Below are 17,315 nucleotides of genomic sequence, written 5' to 3'. Positions count from 1 at the left end.
CCTGGGGCTCTTCAGCACAGCACGGCACAACTTTTCAAAGGGCTCCAGATTAAAGTCACTGAAAGTTCCCACTGGGGTCTGAGGCCAGGATCCCATTAAGCAGCCCTACCACACCGCCGGCCATAATTGTGTCGTTGAGAATTCAGAGCAGTGGTTGCTTGATAAGCGAATTTAGGGTGAAATAAAAAAAGGGAGAGGCAAAAAAAGGGGTCTCGTTGGGCCACCATTAGACACTTCGCTCACTCATTGCTAATTTGTTTTAAATGACTGAGGGAGAGGTGAGCGCTTTATAAAGCAACCTGAGCTGCCTTTCTCCTCCATTTATAGGCCGGTGCCACAGAATGCTGATAAATGAAAAACATTGCCGTTTATAGCCGCACACCACACTGCCGCTGGTGGCGTTTTAAACTGTAGTTATCTTTACCGCAGCACTTGCTTTGCAGTAGGATAATCAATAAGTCCCTCTACTCTCATTTTGAAGAAACCGGTCAGTGCACCTCCAGTAATGACAATTATTACTCAAGTCCTTTGAGTAGACACCCTCTTGTAACTACTTTAATAAATAACTAAAAACAACAAGCTACAAACAAGTCGGCTTTTATTGAGAATTAAGTTTTGTTATGGTTCTGAATGTTACAAATGGTTTATTTCTACATTTGCGATTCATCACCATCCCAGCTGTTTGGTGAATGATATAAAAGCCTCCATTAAGTGTAGTTTAATGATCTAAACCCTAACTTGAGATCAGGGAATGTGCATCTACACGTCAGTCAACTCACTTGCTGGAAGTATAGGAACTACTGATTCTTTGCAACTGGTGGAGATCTCAAGTTATGGTTCAACACTTTATAACAAACCAATAAGAGTAAAGCCTCTGAAAACATACAGATATTTGCAACTCAAATAACCTGTTGTCATCCAAGTGCAACAAAGAAAAACTTAAGTTAACTGCTTCAGGTGGATTTTTTCTGCTTCTTCTTCTCTGCCTCTTCCTCCTTCTCCTTCTCAATCTCTGCCACCAGGGTCTCAATTTCCTTGGATTCCAAGATCTGCAAACAGAGAATTGAATTAATATAAGGAATAAAAAACAAGGTAGTAAAGAAAATAAAGAGATACAATTTGCAACAACTTACCTTCAGTGGCTGATTCCGTCTGATGATAGCAAGTTCAATATTCTTTCCTCCTGACTGGACCACCTAGGGACACAGTTTTGAGTTTATTAAGTGCAATTGAACACAGTAAATCAGTCCTTGACTTCTGCGAGTATTTCCACTCTAATATCTATAGTAATAATGCCCCTTCATTTAATTTTGTAATCAATTAATTAGCATTACATTGTTCAAAGTATTACAGACTGTCATAATACACATACAAGCCAAAATAGTTATCCAAAAGCAGAATTTATTTGATTTGCTTCATATCAAAACTCAAAGTAAAGGGGAGGTTTTGCTAAAAAAAACAAGGTTTCACCTTGTAAACGATTACTGCAGATAATTGTATGGTTCACACCTGAGTGTCACTTTGACAAATTAAATATATTTAATTCATGCTGTTGTAGACTTTATTACATCTGAAGTGACAATATCTACAGCACATTGTCATTTATTTGTGACTCATGAAAAATGCCTTCGAATCAAGTATTTGTATGGAAGTAGGGTAATCGTACTCTGAAACAGCTTAGTAATTACTCAGTATCAGCATATGTAGTTATTAGCAATTGTGCAAATTACAATATGACAATGCAGACACTCAATTTGACCTTACCTCCAGCAAAGCTTTGATTGCCAACTTGATCGTCTCATTGTCACCAGCAATGGCTTCATCTGTATAATTCTTCTCCAAGAACTCCCTCACAGTTTTTGCGCTACGGCCAATTGCATTTGCCTGATATTTAGAGAGAGAAAAAAACAATAATTAATCCATTTTATACTGACTATTGTCAAGGTGTAACATGACAAAGCAAATTCACTGACCTTCCAGGCATGGTAGGTTCCGGATGGGTCTGTCTGATACAGCCGAGGAGTTCCATCGTCGTCAAAGCCAACAATTAACGCAGAGATGCCAAATGGCCTGCGGCCATTGCTTTGAGTGTAGCGCTACAAATATGTCCAACAAACAGAGTCATGTGACAAGTCATTCTTAAAAAAGCAGAAAGTAATGTTTCCCCTGAATGAAAGCAGAGTCCTACCTCTGCCTTATGATAAATCAACAGTAAACAACACATGGATGGTAATAAAGCCAAATACCTGTTTCAGTGTGGCTATGTAGCGTGTGATGTATTCCACTGTGACTGGGTCCTCAACAGTTAGCCTGTGGCTCTGGCACTCAACCCGAGCTCTGTTTATCACAATACGGGCATCTGCTGTCAGACCTGAAAATATTGAAAGAGAATAAATAGCTATAGAGCATACAAAGAAAATGCAACAGGAAAGACAAAAAAGGTCCTTGAATAGTACAACAGTGACAACTGGTCTTTGGATTCCTCGGTCAAATCAAACTGAGCTGTGACAACTAAATACTAGGTGCATTCTACTTTGTGATGTTATATAAGCTGTTCTCAGACATGACCTATGGGTAAAATCCCAAAAATTGGCTACAGAGTTTAACCAGAGTTTGCCTTTCACACATGCAGAACACAGCGGGAGGTTCTCTGCACAACAGCATCAAATCCTCCTGATTATTCAAGCTGGATTCAGAGCAGCTGGGTGCATCAGGCAGCGGGAGGATGTGACGTATTAACTCTTCTGCCAAGATCCGCAGCCTGACACCGTCGTCACCTCTTATCACCACAAACTCTTTTGTCATTTTCATCTGTGTCTTCTAAGTGTGAGAAAGCGGTGTTCACTGCTGTGTTCACAAATTGACTACTCCTGGATTTCTGCTGACTTTATACTAGGAGGCAAGGCAGATAAAGTCTGTAGAAACTTTTGAACCTCTCACTTAATTTTTTGCGTTCACACATGCACCTCCCCCAGAGACCATACTGAGGAACTGAGGAGTCCAGTGTTTGTCTGAAAGTAGCTATAGTGAAAGTATTATTCAGTTATTAAATACTGATTGTGTCGAGGTACCTGCAAAGGCCATGCAGACGTGCTCATCCAGGGCGCATATCTTGCGGACAGTCCTTTCTTCCTGCAGCTTTGCCACAGATTTCTTCTCAACGCCGAGGACAACAATGTCTTTACCTCTAATTCCAACCTGCAGAGAAAGAAAAGAATCAAGATTAACCACAGAAAAGTCGACTCCTACAGGCAGAGATCATAAAGTAGTGAACAGCAAATACTGAGAATTTCAAATCAACTGACTTTATAGACTAAAAACCTTATTTCTAAGCGGTCGTCACATGATTACTGGAACCTTAGTGATTCCTTTCAGTTTATCAGTGATGTATGAGAGTTGTAGGCCCAACATGTTTACACCTTAAATCTGCTGTGAAGAAAAACGTACACCTGTCAATGGACGTGAATGCAACATCTGATGTTGTTCTTCCTGTAAAACCTACTGAGATATACTTACAACTACAGAGGTTATTTGAATCCGAGTTAGCTGCAACTTCAGTGATGATAACAGACCTTTCATTGACTGTATCTACGGAGCACCACACAGAAGCTAATATTGGAAACAAGATTCTGTCACATTTTAAAATGTTATTGTTGAGAATGTGTAGTGTGTTTTAAACAGTTAACACAGGAACAGGCAAGTTCGCAGACCGAATTAAGCAGTAGCATCGTTTCTGGCGCTGGATGACATGTTCACATTGAAACTGAAACTGTTGTGAGAGTGACACAGCGACAAAATGCTCGCTAATGGCAACTGGCTCTTTATTTCCACAAGCAGCGAACTGTTTTAAACATATCACGTGAAAGCAATGGACTGATATTCCAGTTAGGTTTATATATTTTTTAAATCAGAACACTTGAGTGTAACACAGTGTCAGAAATAAAGAAACTAGCTTAACACACGAGTGCCTGCTAGTAGCTAGCTTGGCCGCTTAGCTAACAACCGCTTGCTAACGCTAGCATTAGTTTCAATTTAAGGACTTACCGCAGTGGAGCCCTTTTTCACGGCTTCTTGTGCGTACTCCACTTGGAAGAGATGGCCGTCGGGAGAGAAGACAGTGATAGCCCTGTCGTATCGTGCCGCCATTGCACCGCAAGACAAGTACAATCAAACGAGAAGAGGGAGACTGACACAAAAGTGATTCAGCTAGTTAGCAACAAGCCGCTCAGTGTGCAGCAGTGTGCCGGAAACTGCGCATGCGCGGGACCTCTGAACTCGGGCGATACCAAAACACCAGACGAAAGTTGTTCAATCTCTGCGGGTTGTTATATCTTAAATTGCGTCAGTGCTCTACTAGATAAATATTGTTTAACAGAATCACAAGAAAAAATTAAAAAAAAAGCTTTCCAATTAATATTTAAACCCTGGTTTAGTTTTTCCCGTGGTTTATTAAGTGAGATGTTGGCTTTTAAATTTGTAAAATCCTAAGTAGTGAATATCCGTATACACTAATATTACCTTGAAGTTGATGCCATGATATTAACATACTTTTAGAAATAAATATCAAATGTTTAAAATCTCTGTTTCCCCTTTATTGTCGAGTAGTCCATTTCCCGTGGCATTTCGAACGAGAGCTAGACTGTTCCACTCTATGAAAAAGGTGGGACTGACAATTACATTTGGTTAAAGCAATGACCCTTAAATCATACTTAAGAATATTCATAGTAATATTGGGATCGTTATAATTTGTGTATACATCCTATTTATTCGTGTGTCGTAAAAATGCACAATACCCTCATACTACATTTTCCAATGGGCTGTATCCCCCCCCAAATTGGACCGCTGCATTACGAAATCGCATCCCATTCTCCCCTGTCCGAGTTCTCCAGGTTTGTTAAGTGTGTTAGCTTCTTCACACTTTATATTCTAGGTAACGTCGCTTTCTTACGATATCACCATGTCGGTGGCGTTCGCACCTCACAGGCAGCGCGGAAAAGGCGACATTACACCCGCGGGAATTCAAAAGGTAATCCATCTTTTCTTTTCTTCTTTTTTTTAGCGCGTCGCGGAATGGAGGCTACGCTACGCCGCTAGCCGCGGAGCTAACGCACGTAGCAGTGGCCCAATCCAAGTCCGCCCGTTAACAGCTCGGGGGCGGTTAAAACGTTGCAGGGGTCAAAGCGCGGTGAATATGAAACTCTCCGGAGTCAGGGCGCCACGTGGGCACACTGCGTCGCCTGTCGGTTCACCGGAGCGACCCGTTACATGCTCTTCATAATGAACCGGAGGCCTGCGGTTTTGTTAGCCGGGCACAGCTAAGCTAGCAGGACGCTTCTTTTGTTAGCCAGAAATGCACACTCGTATTTAACAAAAAACGCCCCCCATCACCTCTTCCCCTCCATCACCCGGTGTTTCCAAACTACAGCAGAATAACTATCAACAACAACAGGGATTTGTCTGCCAATTTAGTCAGTGTGGGTAATTTTATTTCATGTCACAGACGTGTGATCAATCTTCTGCCTTTACTGTCCCAGCTACTCGACGAAAACAACCATCTGATCCAGTGTATAATGGACTTCCAGAGTAAAGGCAAAACAGCTGAGTGTTCACAGTAAGTTGTCCCCCCCTCTCTCTCACGTCACTGTAGCTGTAAGCTCACATGGATATAAGTCCTAGGTGTATGTTGATGCTTCTCCATCTCCACCTCCTCCAGGTATCAACAGATGCTGCACAGAAATCTAGTGTACCTCGCCACGATAGCAGACTCCAATCAGAACATGCAGTCTCTCCTCCCTGCTGTGAGTATTGGTCCATGCTGATTGTTTCCAGTGAGTGAAGAGTAAAGTTGAACACCTGAGGGACTTCTCTGCCCCATGGGGTGGTTCAGGTTGAGATCATGTACAACACATCTCACTTAAGTCTTAATTGCATGTTACTTAATGATGCCTTTCTTGACTATTGCTGCTGTAACATGGCAGATTTCCCCATTGTGGGACTAATACAGGATTATCTTAAAAATAAGGATGTTGAGCAAACAATTACATTGAATAATAAACTCTTATTTTGGTCCCTCCACTAATCAGCCCTACATGCTTTATTTTAGGTGTATATTTTCCAACAAGTTTTACAATGAATGATTCAATATAAAAAGCTGTGTATAATAAAATAACAAGATAATTTTAGTTTTAAACATTAAGATTTTCTTGTCATAGCTTTAAGGGAAATGGTCAATCCAAACTTAATGTTGCCTGATCAAGACTAAAGGCCACAAGTCTTAATGTCTCAGCCTTGTCTATTTGAAGCCCCACAGCTCTATGGGAAGTATCACCACCTCACATTGACCTGCAACAGCCCAGATTGGAGTTTCTGAGCTTTTTAAATATGTGTGTTCCTTGACCCTTAAATGCATTCATTAAAAAAACATTTCTAGTTATTAATGACTTAAATGATTATACTTTATTCAGTAAGTATGTGTGTATTCATTGTACCACATGTCTTTCTGTAGCCCTCATTTACACATGTTGAATCTTTCTTAATGGTTGTTTTCCCTGTTTATTCGGCAACATTACAACTGTGCTGAATGTGTTGCCTTTTTTCCCCAAGTTCTCCTCTGAGTGACGTGCTAAGATGTGTTTATAGCTGGCTGATGTGTGTTTTTGTGTCTGTGTATTGCACTTTCAGCCACCCACTCAAAACATGCCCATGGGCCCTGGTGGGATGAACCAAAGTGGACCTCCCTCTCAGCCTCCTCACGGTCACACAATGCCCTCTGAGGGTATGGTCAGCGGTGGCCCTCCAGCCCCACACATGCAGAGCCAGATGAATGGACAGATGCCTGGTAAGAACCCCCCCCCCCCACACACACACGCACACACAAACTTCCCTCCCTCCTCTCTCTTTCTTTTCTCTCCCCTTCTTCTCCCTCAGTGCCTGTCTCACTTGGGTTGCCTAGCAACACCACGGAAATGTGAGGGAGGCTGCTTTGCTGAAGGGTGATGTCACCCATTTGCCAGTTCTGGTGGTCTTAGACTTGTTCTCCATTTGAATATGCTCTCTGCTTTAGTAACATTGTTTATTTTATTGTTTGCTGTGTTTAATATTTGTTAGAAAATGTAGCACTTAATCATTTCCACTTTATGTGGTTTTTCTAATGGCATTTACTTTTCCTTCGGATGTACCACACTATGCCTTCTATGTTTAAGGTTTAACCTCACAACAGACTTGTAGCCAAACTGCAAAGAAATGTAATCAAGGCTTGTTATCTTATTATCTTAGTATTACCCGTACCCTCTGCCAGGTTGGAGGGCTATATCATAAAAACTTTGACAACTAAAAACTTTTTTTTTTATGGAAACCCAAACTGGTCCACAGTGCTGCAATTACCACAACATCTTTATAATTATATGTACTTAAGGCTTCCTGAAATTTTTTTACCTAATCAGTCTATCGTTTTTATATCGCGATATATATCCAATCAGCGCCGCTGCACTCAGGTGCATTACTCATGAATGCGTTCATATTATTGAGGAGGAAGCAGACTCCGACTAAGACTGACACTGGAAGACCTGACCTTTGAATGTGTGTCTGTCTGATCCTGAAGCAGTGATGGTTATAATTATTCAGGGGTAGAAAACCCGCTGAAACTATGAACGAAGTGGAAAACATGATCTGATTATGTTCAGTCACTGCATCGATGCAGAGTCGTCCACCTCTATGCAGGAACCCAAACATTAGCACTTGTGCTGCTGTCGGGTGCTCCTCTTACGCTGCTGTGTGCATCAACCTAACCTGTCCTGGCAGTAACTCTATTCCAGCGACATGATTGGTTCGGTGCAGCGATCATTATTATTGTTTATGTTGTCTCTCACAACATGGATGGAATGAGTTCTTTAGACGTTATATTGACCATGTCTTATATTTCCATCGAGGGAACGTTATATCATGATAATTATCACTATCGTATCACCCAGTCCTATGTGTACTTAATATCTACGTGTATTTTCATGAATCATCTCTGTTGTTGTTTTCCAGGGCCTAATCACATGCCCATGCAAGGACCAGGTCCTAACCAGCCCCCAAACATGCCCAGTGGCTCTATGAATATGCCCCCCAGCGGTCATGGCTCGATGGGTGGTTACAATCACGCCGTCCCCTCTTCTCAGGGCATACCAGCTCAGAGCCAAATGAACATGACCCAGGGCCAACCCATGGCAAACTATGGTCCACGGCCAAACATGAACATGCAGCCCAATCAAGGTAATATGGCTCCGTTATTAGATTGCTCTCGGTTTTGATGACTTCCAATACCTTACCTGTTGTACTGGCGTAGCTGCCCATCATCACCTGCATTTGAAAAAAAACATATACTGCTTATACAGTATGTGTATTCAGTGTTGTAGTGTTATTTTACATTAATTTTAGCAATCGGTTTTGATTTAGTTTGCTTTCTGATGAAAATGTGTATTAGTTTTAATCAAAGTTTAGTCATTCTATCTTAGGACTATAGCTTTCGCTATCTTTGTGTACAGTTACCATGGTTACAGTGTCTCTTTTGTTTCTCTGTAGTAATACAGACTGACCCCCCCAGTAAATCCAGTAAGCATTTCCAAACTGTGTTTGTTTGAACACAGCATCTCTCTCTAATCCAGTACAGTTGTTCCTGCTAATGTAGTGAATCCAGTTGTTGATTCACTCAGCTGTTCAGTTAAACTCAGAGATTTTATACTATTGCATCAATACTGTGATCTTTGTTTAGCAAACAGCCAGGAGGCCATTTAGGATGGACCGTTTGACTGCTCGCACTAAAGATAGCAGAATAAATGTTATGCTAATAGTACCTCCAATTCTACAGCACGTGATATTAATGATTACATATTAGCTTACCTTTTTTATGAATGTTAGTGTGTCGCCTGCAAGTGTTTAAGTTTAGTTTGTTTTTCCTTGTCTTATTTTAGTGAATTGTGGATCAATTAATCCATAAATCAGTTTCTTATCAGGTAGCAGTACTGACAAACATGCATTTCTGCAAGGTTTTAAATCATCAGGAGATTCAGCATTTACTCTCGCAGTTGCTTGCACATTGTTTAATAAGACTTTGCATTCAAATATGTCCTTTGTCTTAAAACATTATTGTTTCTGTGTTGATGAAAAATATAATGTCTTGTAATACTTTCAATTTACTTTTCTTTTCACTTTGAGTCACTTTTAATTGTGAAAAAAAATGTTTTAAACAGATTCTCCTTTACAGTTTTTATTAATGAAAATTACCAGTCTTTTGTACAGTGTGAAATTAATCTCTTTTTGGGTATACTTCAGGCCCCATGATGCACCAGCAGCCCCCATCCCAGCAGTATAACATGCCTCCTGGTGGTGGCGGACAGCACTACCAAGGACAACAGAACCCTATGGGCATGATGGGTCAAGTCAACCAGGGGAACCATGTCATGGGGCAGAGGCCAATGCCACCCTACAGACCTCCTCAGCAAGGTATACCCCTCAGCGTGTGTCTGTCATGTGTGCAAGTTGTGAGTGTTGGTTTTTCCTTCTCCCTAACCCTCCCCTCTGCATTTCTTACTATTGTTCCTCTCATTTCCTTTATTTCCACTGCTGTAGCCCACAGACATCTTGATGACTAAAGATGTAATCTAAAGCCTCCAATAAAAAAAAAGTAGTCGCGTGACCAAAGGACAGCTTTCTAGCGAAAACTAGCAGCAAGGAATCCATCCTCTCTGCTCCTCCCCCCACACAACCCATCCAACAACACCTTGAATCTACTTGTGTGTATGTTGTGTATGTGTATGTAGGACCCCCTCAGCAGTACCCAGGGCAGGAAGACTACTATGGGGACCAGTACAGTCACGCAGGACAGGGAGCCTCAGAAGGTAGGAGAACCCTCCGGTCACTTGGAGAAAACCAACAACAAAAAAGGAAAATGAACCCAGGAGTTGTGTTAATACACAACGATGTAAAGAGACTGCGACGGATTGAAAGCCTCAGTTTCTTCATTTTCTGGGGGAATCAAAGTGACCCTTGGCTCTAACAAAGACCAAAATGTGTTAGCTAATTTTGAGTTAACATCCTCGCGCCAGAATGCACCCTCGTCCAAAAGGTGCTGCTGCAGTCCGACGTCAAGGTAGCAGCCTGTCTTGTAATGACATCCCCCAGTCGTGGCTGGTGCTCTACCTGTGGCTTTACCTGAGACAAGTCACGGAGGCGTGTGGGTCTTCATCGTCAAACTGCACCAAAGACGATTGAGATTAAGATGCTCACCCTTGAGATCGCCACATGTGATGCCTTTACTACTAGTTGTTTGGAGTAGTAGGTAATTAGAGAGTTCGGTAACTACATGCAGCTGTCTGCCATTAGTTGTTAATACAGATTTTATTCACACACTAAAATTAGTAATTCATATGATTTGCAGAAGAGCACAGTACTGACTAACAAATCTCCCAAACTTTTCTCCCAGAAATATGCTATTGCTGCATTTTTCTCTAATGGTTGACATTCAGCCAATTTTCCTTCTTGGTGTATAATTAAGATTAATATTAAACCACTCCTTTTTTTCTTTCTTTGTCCAATTAACATTTACCTTATGTTTGTTTTTTTCCTTTACTTACCACACTATTTCCCTTTTGACGTTTTTAAACACCAATGTGTCCTTTTATGTGAAATAAAGAAAATTCAACCATTTTTGTGGAAAAGTTTGCAGTACTGCTTCCTTTTGTTGCAATAGTTTTGCAGATATACATGCAGTGCTTATCGGATGGATCCAGTACTCAACATGTATAAACTTGGTTTGGCGTTTCACTCCTTTCACTCTCGAGGCTCTTTCCCTGTTCCCTGCAGGTACAAACGCACTCGTCTCACCTACATGCGTCACACACATTTGCCCTGGAGAGTGGTCGAAATGGCTGGGCGGGTGTGTGTGAGATGTATGCAAGTGATTTTTTTTTTTCTTTGAGTGGGAGAGAGCCATCGGAGACGTTGACAGGAGCAAAACACCAAAGCGAGTCTAATGCCTGCAGCTTTAAATAAATCTGTCACAATTTGTATTCGTTGTTTGCGCTTTAGTCGTTTATTTACTTCTTTCCATTAGAACAAGCCACAATACATTTGAGTATATTGGAGACATTATCTGCCCCTGGAAAAAAACTCATTAAGAATCTACCTGTGGGATTTGCTGCTGTGCTGTTAACATGTTGCTCACGATGCCCGTGTCGCCCCCTGAAGGTAATGCCCAGTATGGCCAACAACAGGAAGCATATCAGCAAGGCCCTCCTCAGCAGCAGGGCTACCCTCCTCAGCAGCAGTACCCAGGTCAGCAGGGCTACCCACCACAGCAGCAGGCTTACGGTGAGTTACCAAATCAAACTGGGCCTCATATAAGTCCTGTAGCAGACATCATATGCTCTCCTGGATCATGTTTTTAACTGGTGAACAATAATTCCTCCTCAGTGAGTTGGTGGCTACTGTTGCTCATAAATGTAACTTTGCCAAAGAAGAAGAAATCATTAAGGTGTTCTTTTAACTCTTGTTGATTCAGTTTGATATGAGACACTGTTCTGAGGTAGTGGGGCAAGATCTCTGGCTGATGGGCACAGAAACTGGGTAAAGTGTGTTTCACCGGCCAAACAAACATTTTGCAGTATTGGAATTAAAGAAGTTTAGTCTTTGCAACTTATGGAAGAAAAGGCAAATAAATGTTTTAAGTTAACACTGTCTGAAGTTAGGTTAAGAATGAAAATGTACTTTGTTATTGTAACAGTACATTATTATGTGCTTGAAAGAGCCAATTCAGCTGCAGCCGAGACTCAGCCGCTGCTGTTTTGATACACCACACGGTGACAGGTGCAAGTTTCTGACTCAAACGCCTGTTTCTGCAGTTTTTAATATTTGTAAACTGCGACAGCATGTTTTTCAGAGGCTGATTAGACTAGTTACATTTAACAATATTTGAAAATTATAAAAGTGTACAAGACTCTCAGAGATACTTTCAGACAGATTTTTGCAACAAATATTTGACAGTTATTTAGCTGTACAAAGGAGAGCGCCACTAACTACTGTGTTGCCTAGCAACGCAGGACCTCGTCTGCTGCTGCCGTTGAGCTAATGTTGATTATATATAACTCCGTCTTTTCTCCTGTTAATTCTATGAGAAGTGGCTGCCTGTTTGACTCATATAGGTAATGTTGCATAAAATCTATGGCTGCAGTGGCGTCCATAGACCTTTTATTTATCAATTATTAGTTGTATGCACAGGTTGCAAAGGGCCTGAATTGAATTAAGTTTTTTTTTCTGTGCAGCTCTCACCTGGGAATGATCTATAAGCATAGTTTTTTTTCTACATCTAAATGAGTAAAAAATATTTTGAGTGAAGTTGTCCACTTCCGTTCTCGGCGTTGAGAGTAAATCACAATTAATTAAGTCTAGAAAGTCTGCAGTTTGTTTGCAGTACTCGCAGCTCTCAAGGCTTTTTCTATTTCCCTCATCCTTTTTTTCAACTGGAACTTTCCATCACTCTCCCACTGTCTGAGCCAGAGCTCATGTCAGTAATGAGGTATTAGAGAGGCAGTGGCTGTGAGGTGAGTTTCATCTGGCAAACACAAATGCTTTCTCCTGCAGGTCCACACAACCTCATCCTCCACAGTATAAGTTATTATGGGCACATAACAATGCAGCGTGGGCCTCATTTGACTCCAGCCCCTGTCAGGCTTGCCCACTTTTTAACAGTGTCGGCAGAGGTTACTACAGTTTATGGAGGCTGATGAAAAGATTTTTTTTCTTTTTTAACGAAGCCTGCTCCTCTAATGAAAACCAACAGGATTTCCTTGATGTTTCCTCGCATTACGGAACTGCCGCCTGACTCTCCACCTTACTCACTCATTCATTACTGAGTCAGCGTTGTTAAGAGGCACCTTAAACCAATGGGTCAGACATATCTACCATATATCAGCTATTCTTATTTTAGCCGATTAGTGATAACAGGGATTCACCTTAGTTCCAAGAGTAATTGGACATGATTTATGGGCGGAACTTTGATCATTATCGAGCTGATGTACATCAGAATAGTCCTTCTGCTCATATAACAAATAGTTTTATGACTTGATGTAAACTAGAGTTTGGATACCTAACCCGCACCTATCGTAACCCATCGGTCCAGCACAGGTTCAGCCAAATATTGTGAAATTATATCTATTTGTCGTTGTACATGTCTGTCATTCAGGGAACCAAGCAATAACCATGCATATCAGGGACTGGGTAACACAAATTTTGGGTTTGGTTCGGGTTCATGATGACACAAAACACAGAAGGCCTGCCAGGGTCAGGTCAGTTTGCTCTGAAACAGGTTCTGGCAGAAAAAATACAGCTCAAACTGGAACTGATCATTTCAGTGGCTCTAAAGTCTAAAGGAAGCTTTTTTTGGTTTTAAATTATCAAATTTAAAGACAAACCTTTCCTGCATTCTGAAGAAAATTCCCAGTGTGAACAGAACTAGATTGCACGTAAGGACAAGTTAGAAGTATCTTTGTTTAGTCTTTATTGACAGTGTCTAAGTTTACTCAAAGCTATACACGTACATAACTTTACACCGAGTTCTCTCTGTTTGTCGCAGGTCCCTCCCAAAGTGCCCCCGGGCAGTATCCCAACTATCCTCAGGGGCAGGGGCAGCAGTATGGGGCCTATCGCCCTCCTCAACCTGGACCCCCCCAGGGCCAGCAGCAGCGCCCTTACGGTTATGACCAAGTGAGTAAACCCACAATACTGGACAGTCACAGAGACTTGTCTACACATCGGTCTTAGTTTGTCCCTTTCATGATATTTATTGCCAGAATGAGTTGTATATGTTGTGTTATTCTCAGTGAGACATCAACCTGAGTGGAGTTAGAGGGTAAACATTAAAAGGTAGTATGTTGTGCATGCTGTCATCAAATTTGGGGGGTAATTTGTGTTCTTCCCGTCAAGAGTGTATGTGTTACTAGAGTGTGTACGTGTCACTTGTTAACCTGAGTCATATCCTGGCTAATGTGGTATGCCATACCAGTGAAATATGAGGGCTGTAAGAGGATTCTTCCTTAAACGTGATGCAGTCTGCTGTAGTGTTTAAGAGGAGACCTTTTTGTTGCCCTGTATTTCCTGTGGTCTCATGTGGGGACCACAGCTACTCTTTGATATCTTTATCTTTGAATATTCAGGGGCACATGAGGAAATAAAGACCCGGGGATTTGAACCCCTGACTAGCTCTATAAGAAGCAAAGGTAATGGTTGCTGTGAAGACCTCAATGTCCAATCTAGACGTTTGACCACCTAGCCTAATTTTTCATTTGTTATGTTTCCTCTGTCTATTTTGTCTCTATCCTTCTTCCATCTTTTTCTTTTTTTTTCTCGAAGTTTTTTCTTTTCTATCTCTATTTTTTCTCTCCTTTTTGGTTTGTTATTAACCAGGGGTCGAATTATAAGTCATGAGGTCCAGAAACACAGCATGCTTTATTATCTGCAGTGAGACAGCCAAAGCTTAGCTGCTTTGACTGTGTCTCTTTACAACACTGGTTTTAATGAGTTTTTACTTTTTATAAAACTTTCAAATGATTGATATTCACATTATGATGTTATGTATATGAAAATGTCAAAGTTTGTCTCCAAATTTGTTCCTTATGTATTTGCCATTAATTCCAAACACATACTTCGACCCCTGTTTAGAAATGCATTCAATACTACATGAACCTGTCTTGAAGTTAGTATCCTCTATTTACTGAGGCAAATGGTCCTCTGCCAAACTGCAGCTGAAACCTGAGGTAACAAGTTACACTATAGAGCACACAAGTTGAGGCCATACTGCCACCTGCTGGTCAAAACCAGCAAATGCACCATAAATCATGGTTTGCGGAACATGTTTTTTGCACCCCATTGAGATTTGAGACTAGAAGTGTTTACTTTGTGCTTTTACTTTGAGTAACATCTGTTTGTCATATTTCTCTCCACAGGGCCAGTACGGAAATTACCAGCATTGAGAGAAGGTCACAGCAACCCCCACAGCTCTGCTCTAATCTCTGTCTGAGCTTTGACCTCCGGTCGATCACTCAGCAGACTTTAAAGATGGTTGCAGCTCACTGAGATTCTCTCAAACGAACATGCAACACTCAAAAATACAAGATACGTCTGCCCCCCCTCTTTTAGGCTGTCATCCTTGCCTGTAAAAAGTATTCTGTTGGTCACGTACATGGACTTGATCAGTGTCAAAGTCTGTGACTCTCCTCTGTTCCAGTATGTCACTAAGCAGCAATGCCTTAAAAAAAAAAAAAAAAATGGAACTGCCTTATCCTTCAGCATTGCAGATTGTGAAACGAGCTAACAAAATTCATTTTCTTGGGATAACAGAGATTTAAATGTACAGTTTCAATCTACTGTGGTGCATTGTTTCTCTACGGTTCAGCTCCGCGTTCATAAGAAGCAATAATGCCAGCAGTAGAGAAACGTGTGGTTGCTTAACATACGAAATAATGCACCAGACAAACTTCCCGCTAGGCCATGGTACATGTCTTGATGTATGTGATGATGTAAAAATATATTTTATGCTTTTTAGACCAAGCTAACTTTGTATAAGACATCAGAAACTAGTACTAAAGCTGTGTTGTTTATTTCATCAAATGTATGTGTCAGTGTTTTTTATGATCTTTAAAATGTTGATCCCATCCAGCACATTGTTTGTTTGTCTTATTTCTTTTTTATGTTGAATTGGATCTGCTAAATAAATGACATGGTCACTGTAAAAGAGAATCTGTAAAAAAAAAAAAAAAAAGGCCAAACTCTCAACAGTGCACCTGGTGTAAAGAAATGTTGAAAACATGACAGTTGCTCTATTGTTTGTTTTTCTTGTTTGTCTTTTGATATAAATGAAATTTGGATAATTTCCAAACAAAACATCAAAAGACGCAATATTCTCCATTGCTCCTCATATATGTGCTCAAACGGGATATGTAGCAGATCTCAATGTAAAATAATTCTCTGGCGCCTTGTCTCTTCTATACAAGCACCTCTTGTCCAATGACTGCAAATCGGTTTAATAAATATTTCCGACAAGTAGGTAATTGTTAGTTTTGACGATGCAGGAACTCCCCCCCCCCTCCCTCCCCTTTTTTTTTTTGAATAAATGTCTAAGTTGATGTCATTCGAATAGTGTTGTGTGTGTGAATAATAAAGTTTGTTACTGTCAAATATGTAACATAAGATGTGAAAATGTTCTGAAATGGATTCCCTAATTTCACAGTATAGACTGGTGCAGTTTTATATCACTGGCTTGATAATCTTGTTTTACGGTGCATACTTTATCGATCCCATACATACATCGGCAGAAAGAAGAGGAACCCCACCTCCTCTGGGTATTGTTTATATATGGCTGTTTTAATATTTTCCATTCTCCGTCATTCATCCAAGTGGTGGTCACGTGTGTGTCATGGCAATGTATAACTGTACATTCAAATAAATTGGAAGAATCTTTAATATATTTTGACTTGTGTTTATTTTTAGTGATTGACCTTTCAATCTTGATGCAGATGAAAATCATGCGTTCTGACGACGGCACAAACCGGATGTGCACTATCGGTGCTGTCAGGATGTGACCATATGATATAATTGTTTTGTCTTCATCTGCGATCTGGTGGCCAGTGTCCGGCTGGTAATGACCCCGCCCGGCTCAGCGGCGGCTCTGCTTTGTCCAGATGCATCCGGAAGAGGTCCAGAGCACATCTACACCCCAAATTACCCTCCGCGTCTCTCTCTCCCTCCCTCTCTGCTCCCCCCAGAGAGGGAGAGGGACTACCTGTCACATCGGGGGGAGTGATACAGATGGCACGCCAGATGTGTGGCCGAAGCATGTGATGGGCGAGCGGTGCTGGTGTTAAGAGGGCCACAGACTGCTGGGGCTGCCTCTGTGCCAGTGATAAGAGTGCATGTGTGTGTGTGAGTGCAGCACAAGTCCTTAAAGGAAAGATGGGCAGTGTGAACGCTTAACGAGTGCACCTATGTATAGAAATGTGTTTGTGTGCATTGTGTGTGATACCGCTCAGGTTTAGTGGCATCTCCAAGTCACCCCGACCATCCTGCTGCTCCACAGCTGGCCGCCCCACCCTTCCCAGCTGCCACTGGGGCTCCCCCCGGCCCCTCCGCTTGGCAGAGCCGGCGTTTTGGGCGCTCCCCCACCAGTCCTCCCTGGCAGCTGCTGCCCTCAGCTGTGCTCTCGCAGACGGTATTGGGGTCGGACAAAGTCACTCCTCCTGTGACTGTGTCTGGGGCCGTGGGGGGAGGATGAAGAGGTGGCA

General features: G+C 41.6%; 2 protein-coding genes across 6 annotated transcripts; one reads left to right on the top strand and one right to left on the bottom strand.

Moving 5' to 3' along the window:
* Positions 1 to 581: 581 nt before the first annotated feature.
* psma8 (proteasome 20S subunit alpha 8) lies at positions 582 to 4,251 on the bottom strand. Its single transcript, XM_062404068.1, has 7 exons — positions 4,045 to 4,251; positions 3,072 to 3,198; positions 2,247 to 2,371; positions 1,974 to 2,096; positions 1,765 to 1,884; positions 1,134 to 1,196; positions 582 to 1,049 (listed from the first exon to the last, which is right to left on the bottom strand). Exons 1-7 carry the CDS (start codon positions 4,144 to 4,146, stop codon positions 954 to 956), a joined length of 756 nt encoding a protein of 251 aa, XP_062260052.1. The 5' UTR covers positions 4,147 to 4,251; the 3' UTR covers positions 582 to 953.
* Positions 4,252 to 4,864: 613 nt separating this feature from the next.
* On the top strand, positions 4,865 to 16,501 carry ss18 (SS18 subunit of BAF chromatin remodeling complex). Of its 5 annotated transcripts, XM_062404059.1 has the most exons (12): positions 4,865 to 5,026; positions 5,535 to 5,611; positions 5,714 to 5,798; positions 6,682 to 6,838; positions 8,032 to 8,256; positions 8,566 to 8,595; positions 9,316 to 9,486; positions 9,804 to 9,881; positions 11,230 to 11,352; positions 13,613 to 13,743; positions 14,193 to 14,255; positions 14,982 to 15,121. In XM_062404059.1, the coding sequence occupies exons 1-11, from the start codon at positions 4,958 to 4,960 to the stop codon at positions 14,208 to 14,210; spliced, it is 1,164 nt and encodes a 387-aa protein (XP_062260043.1). In that variant the 5' UTR covers positions 4,865 to 4,957; the 3' UTR covers positions 14,211 to 14,255; positions 14,982 to 15,121. The 5 variants fall into 5 exon arrangements, with proteins under 5 accessions (XP_062260043.1, XP_062260042.1, XP_062260044.1 ...); XM_062404058.1 differs by lacking the exon at positions 14,193 to 14,255 and having other exon boundaries at positions 14,982 to 16,501; XM_062404060.1 differs by lacking the exons at positions 8,566 to 8,595; positions 14,193 to 14,255 and having other exon boundaries at positions 14,982 to 16,501.
* Positions 16,502 to 17,315: the final 814 nt, after the last annotated feature.

This window comes from Platichthys flesus, chromosome 14 (genome assembly GCF_949316205.1).
Source record: "Platichthys flesus chromosome 14, fPlaFle2.1, whole genome shotgun sequence".
In the NCBI taxonomy this organism is placed as follows: domain Eukaryota; kingdom Metazoa; phylum Chordata; class Actinopteri; order Pleuronectiformes; family Pleuronectidae; genus Platichthys; species Platichthys flesus.
This window is presented reverse-complemented; position numbering and strand designations above follow the sequence as displayed.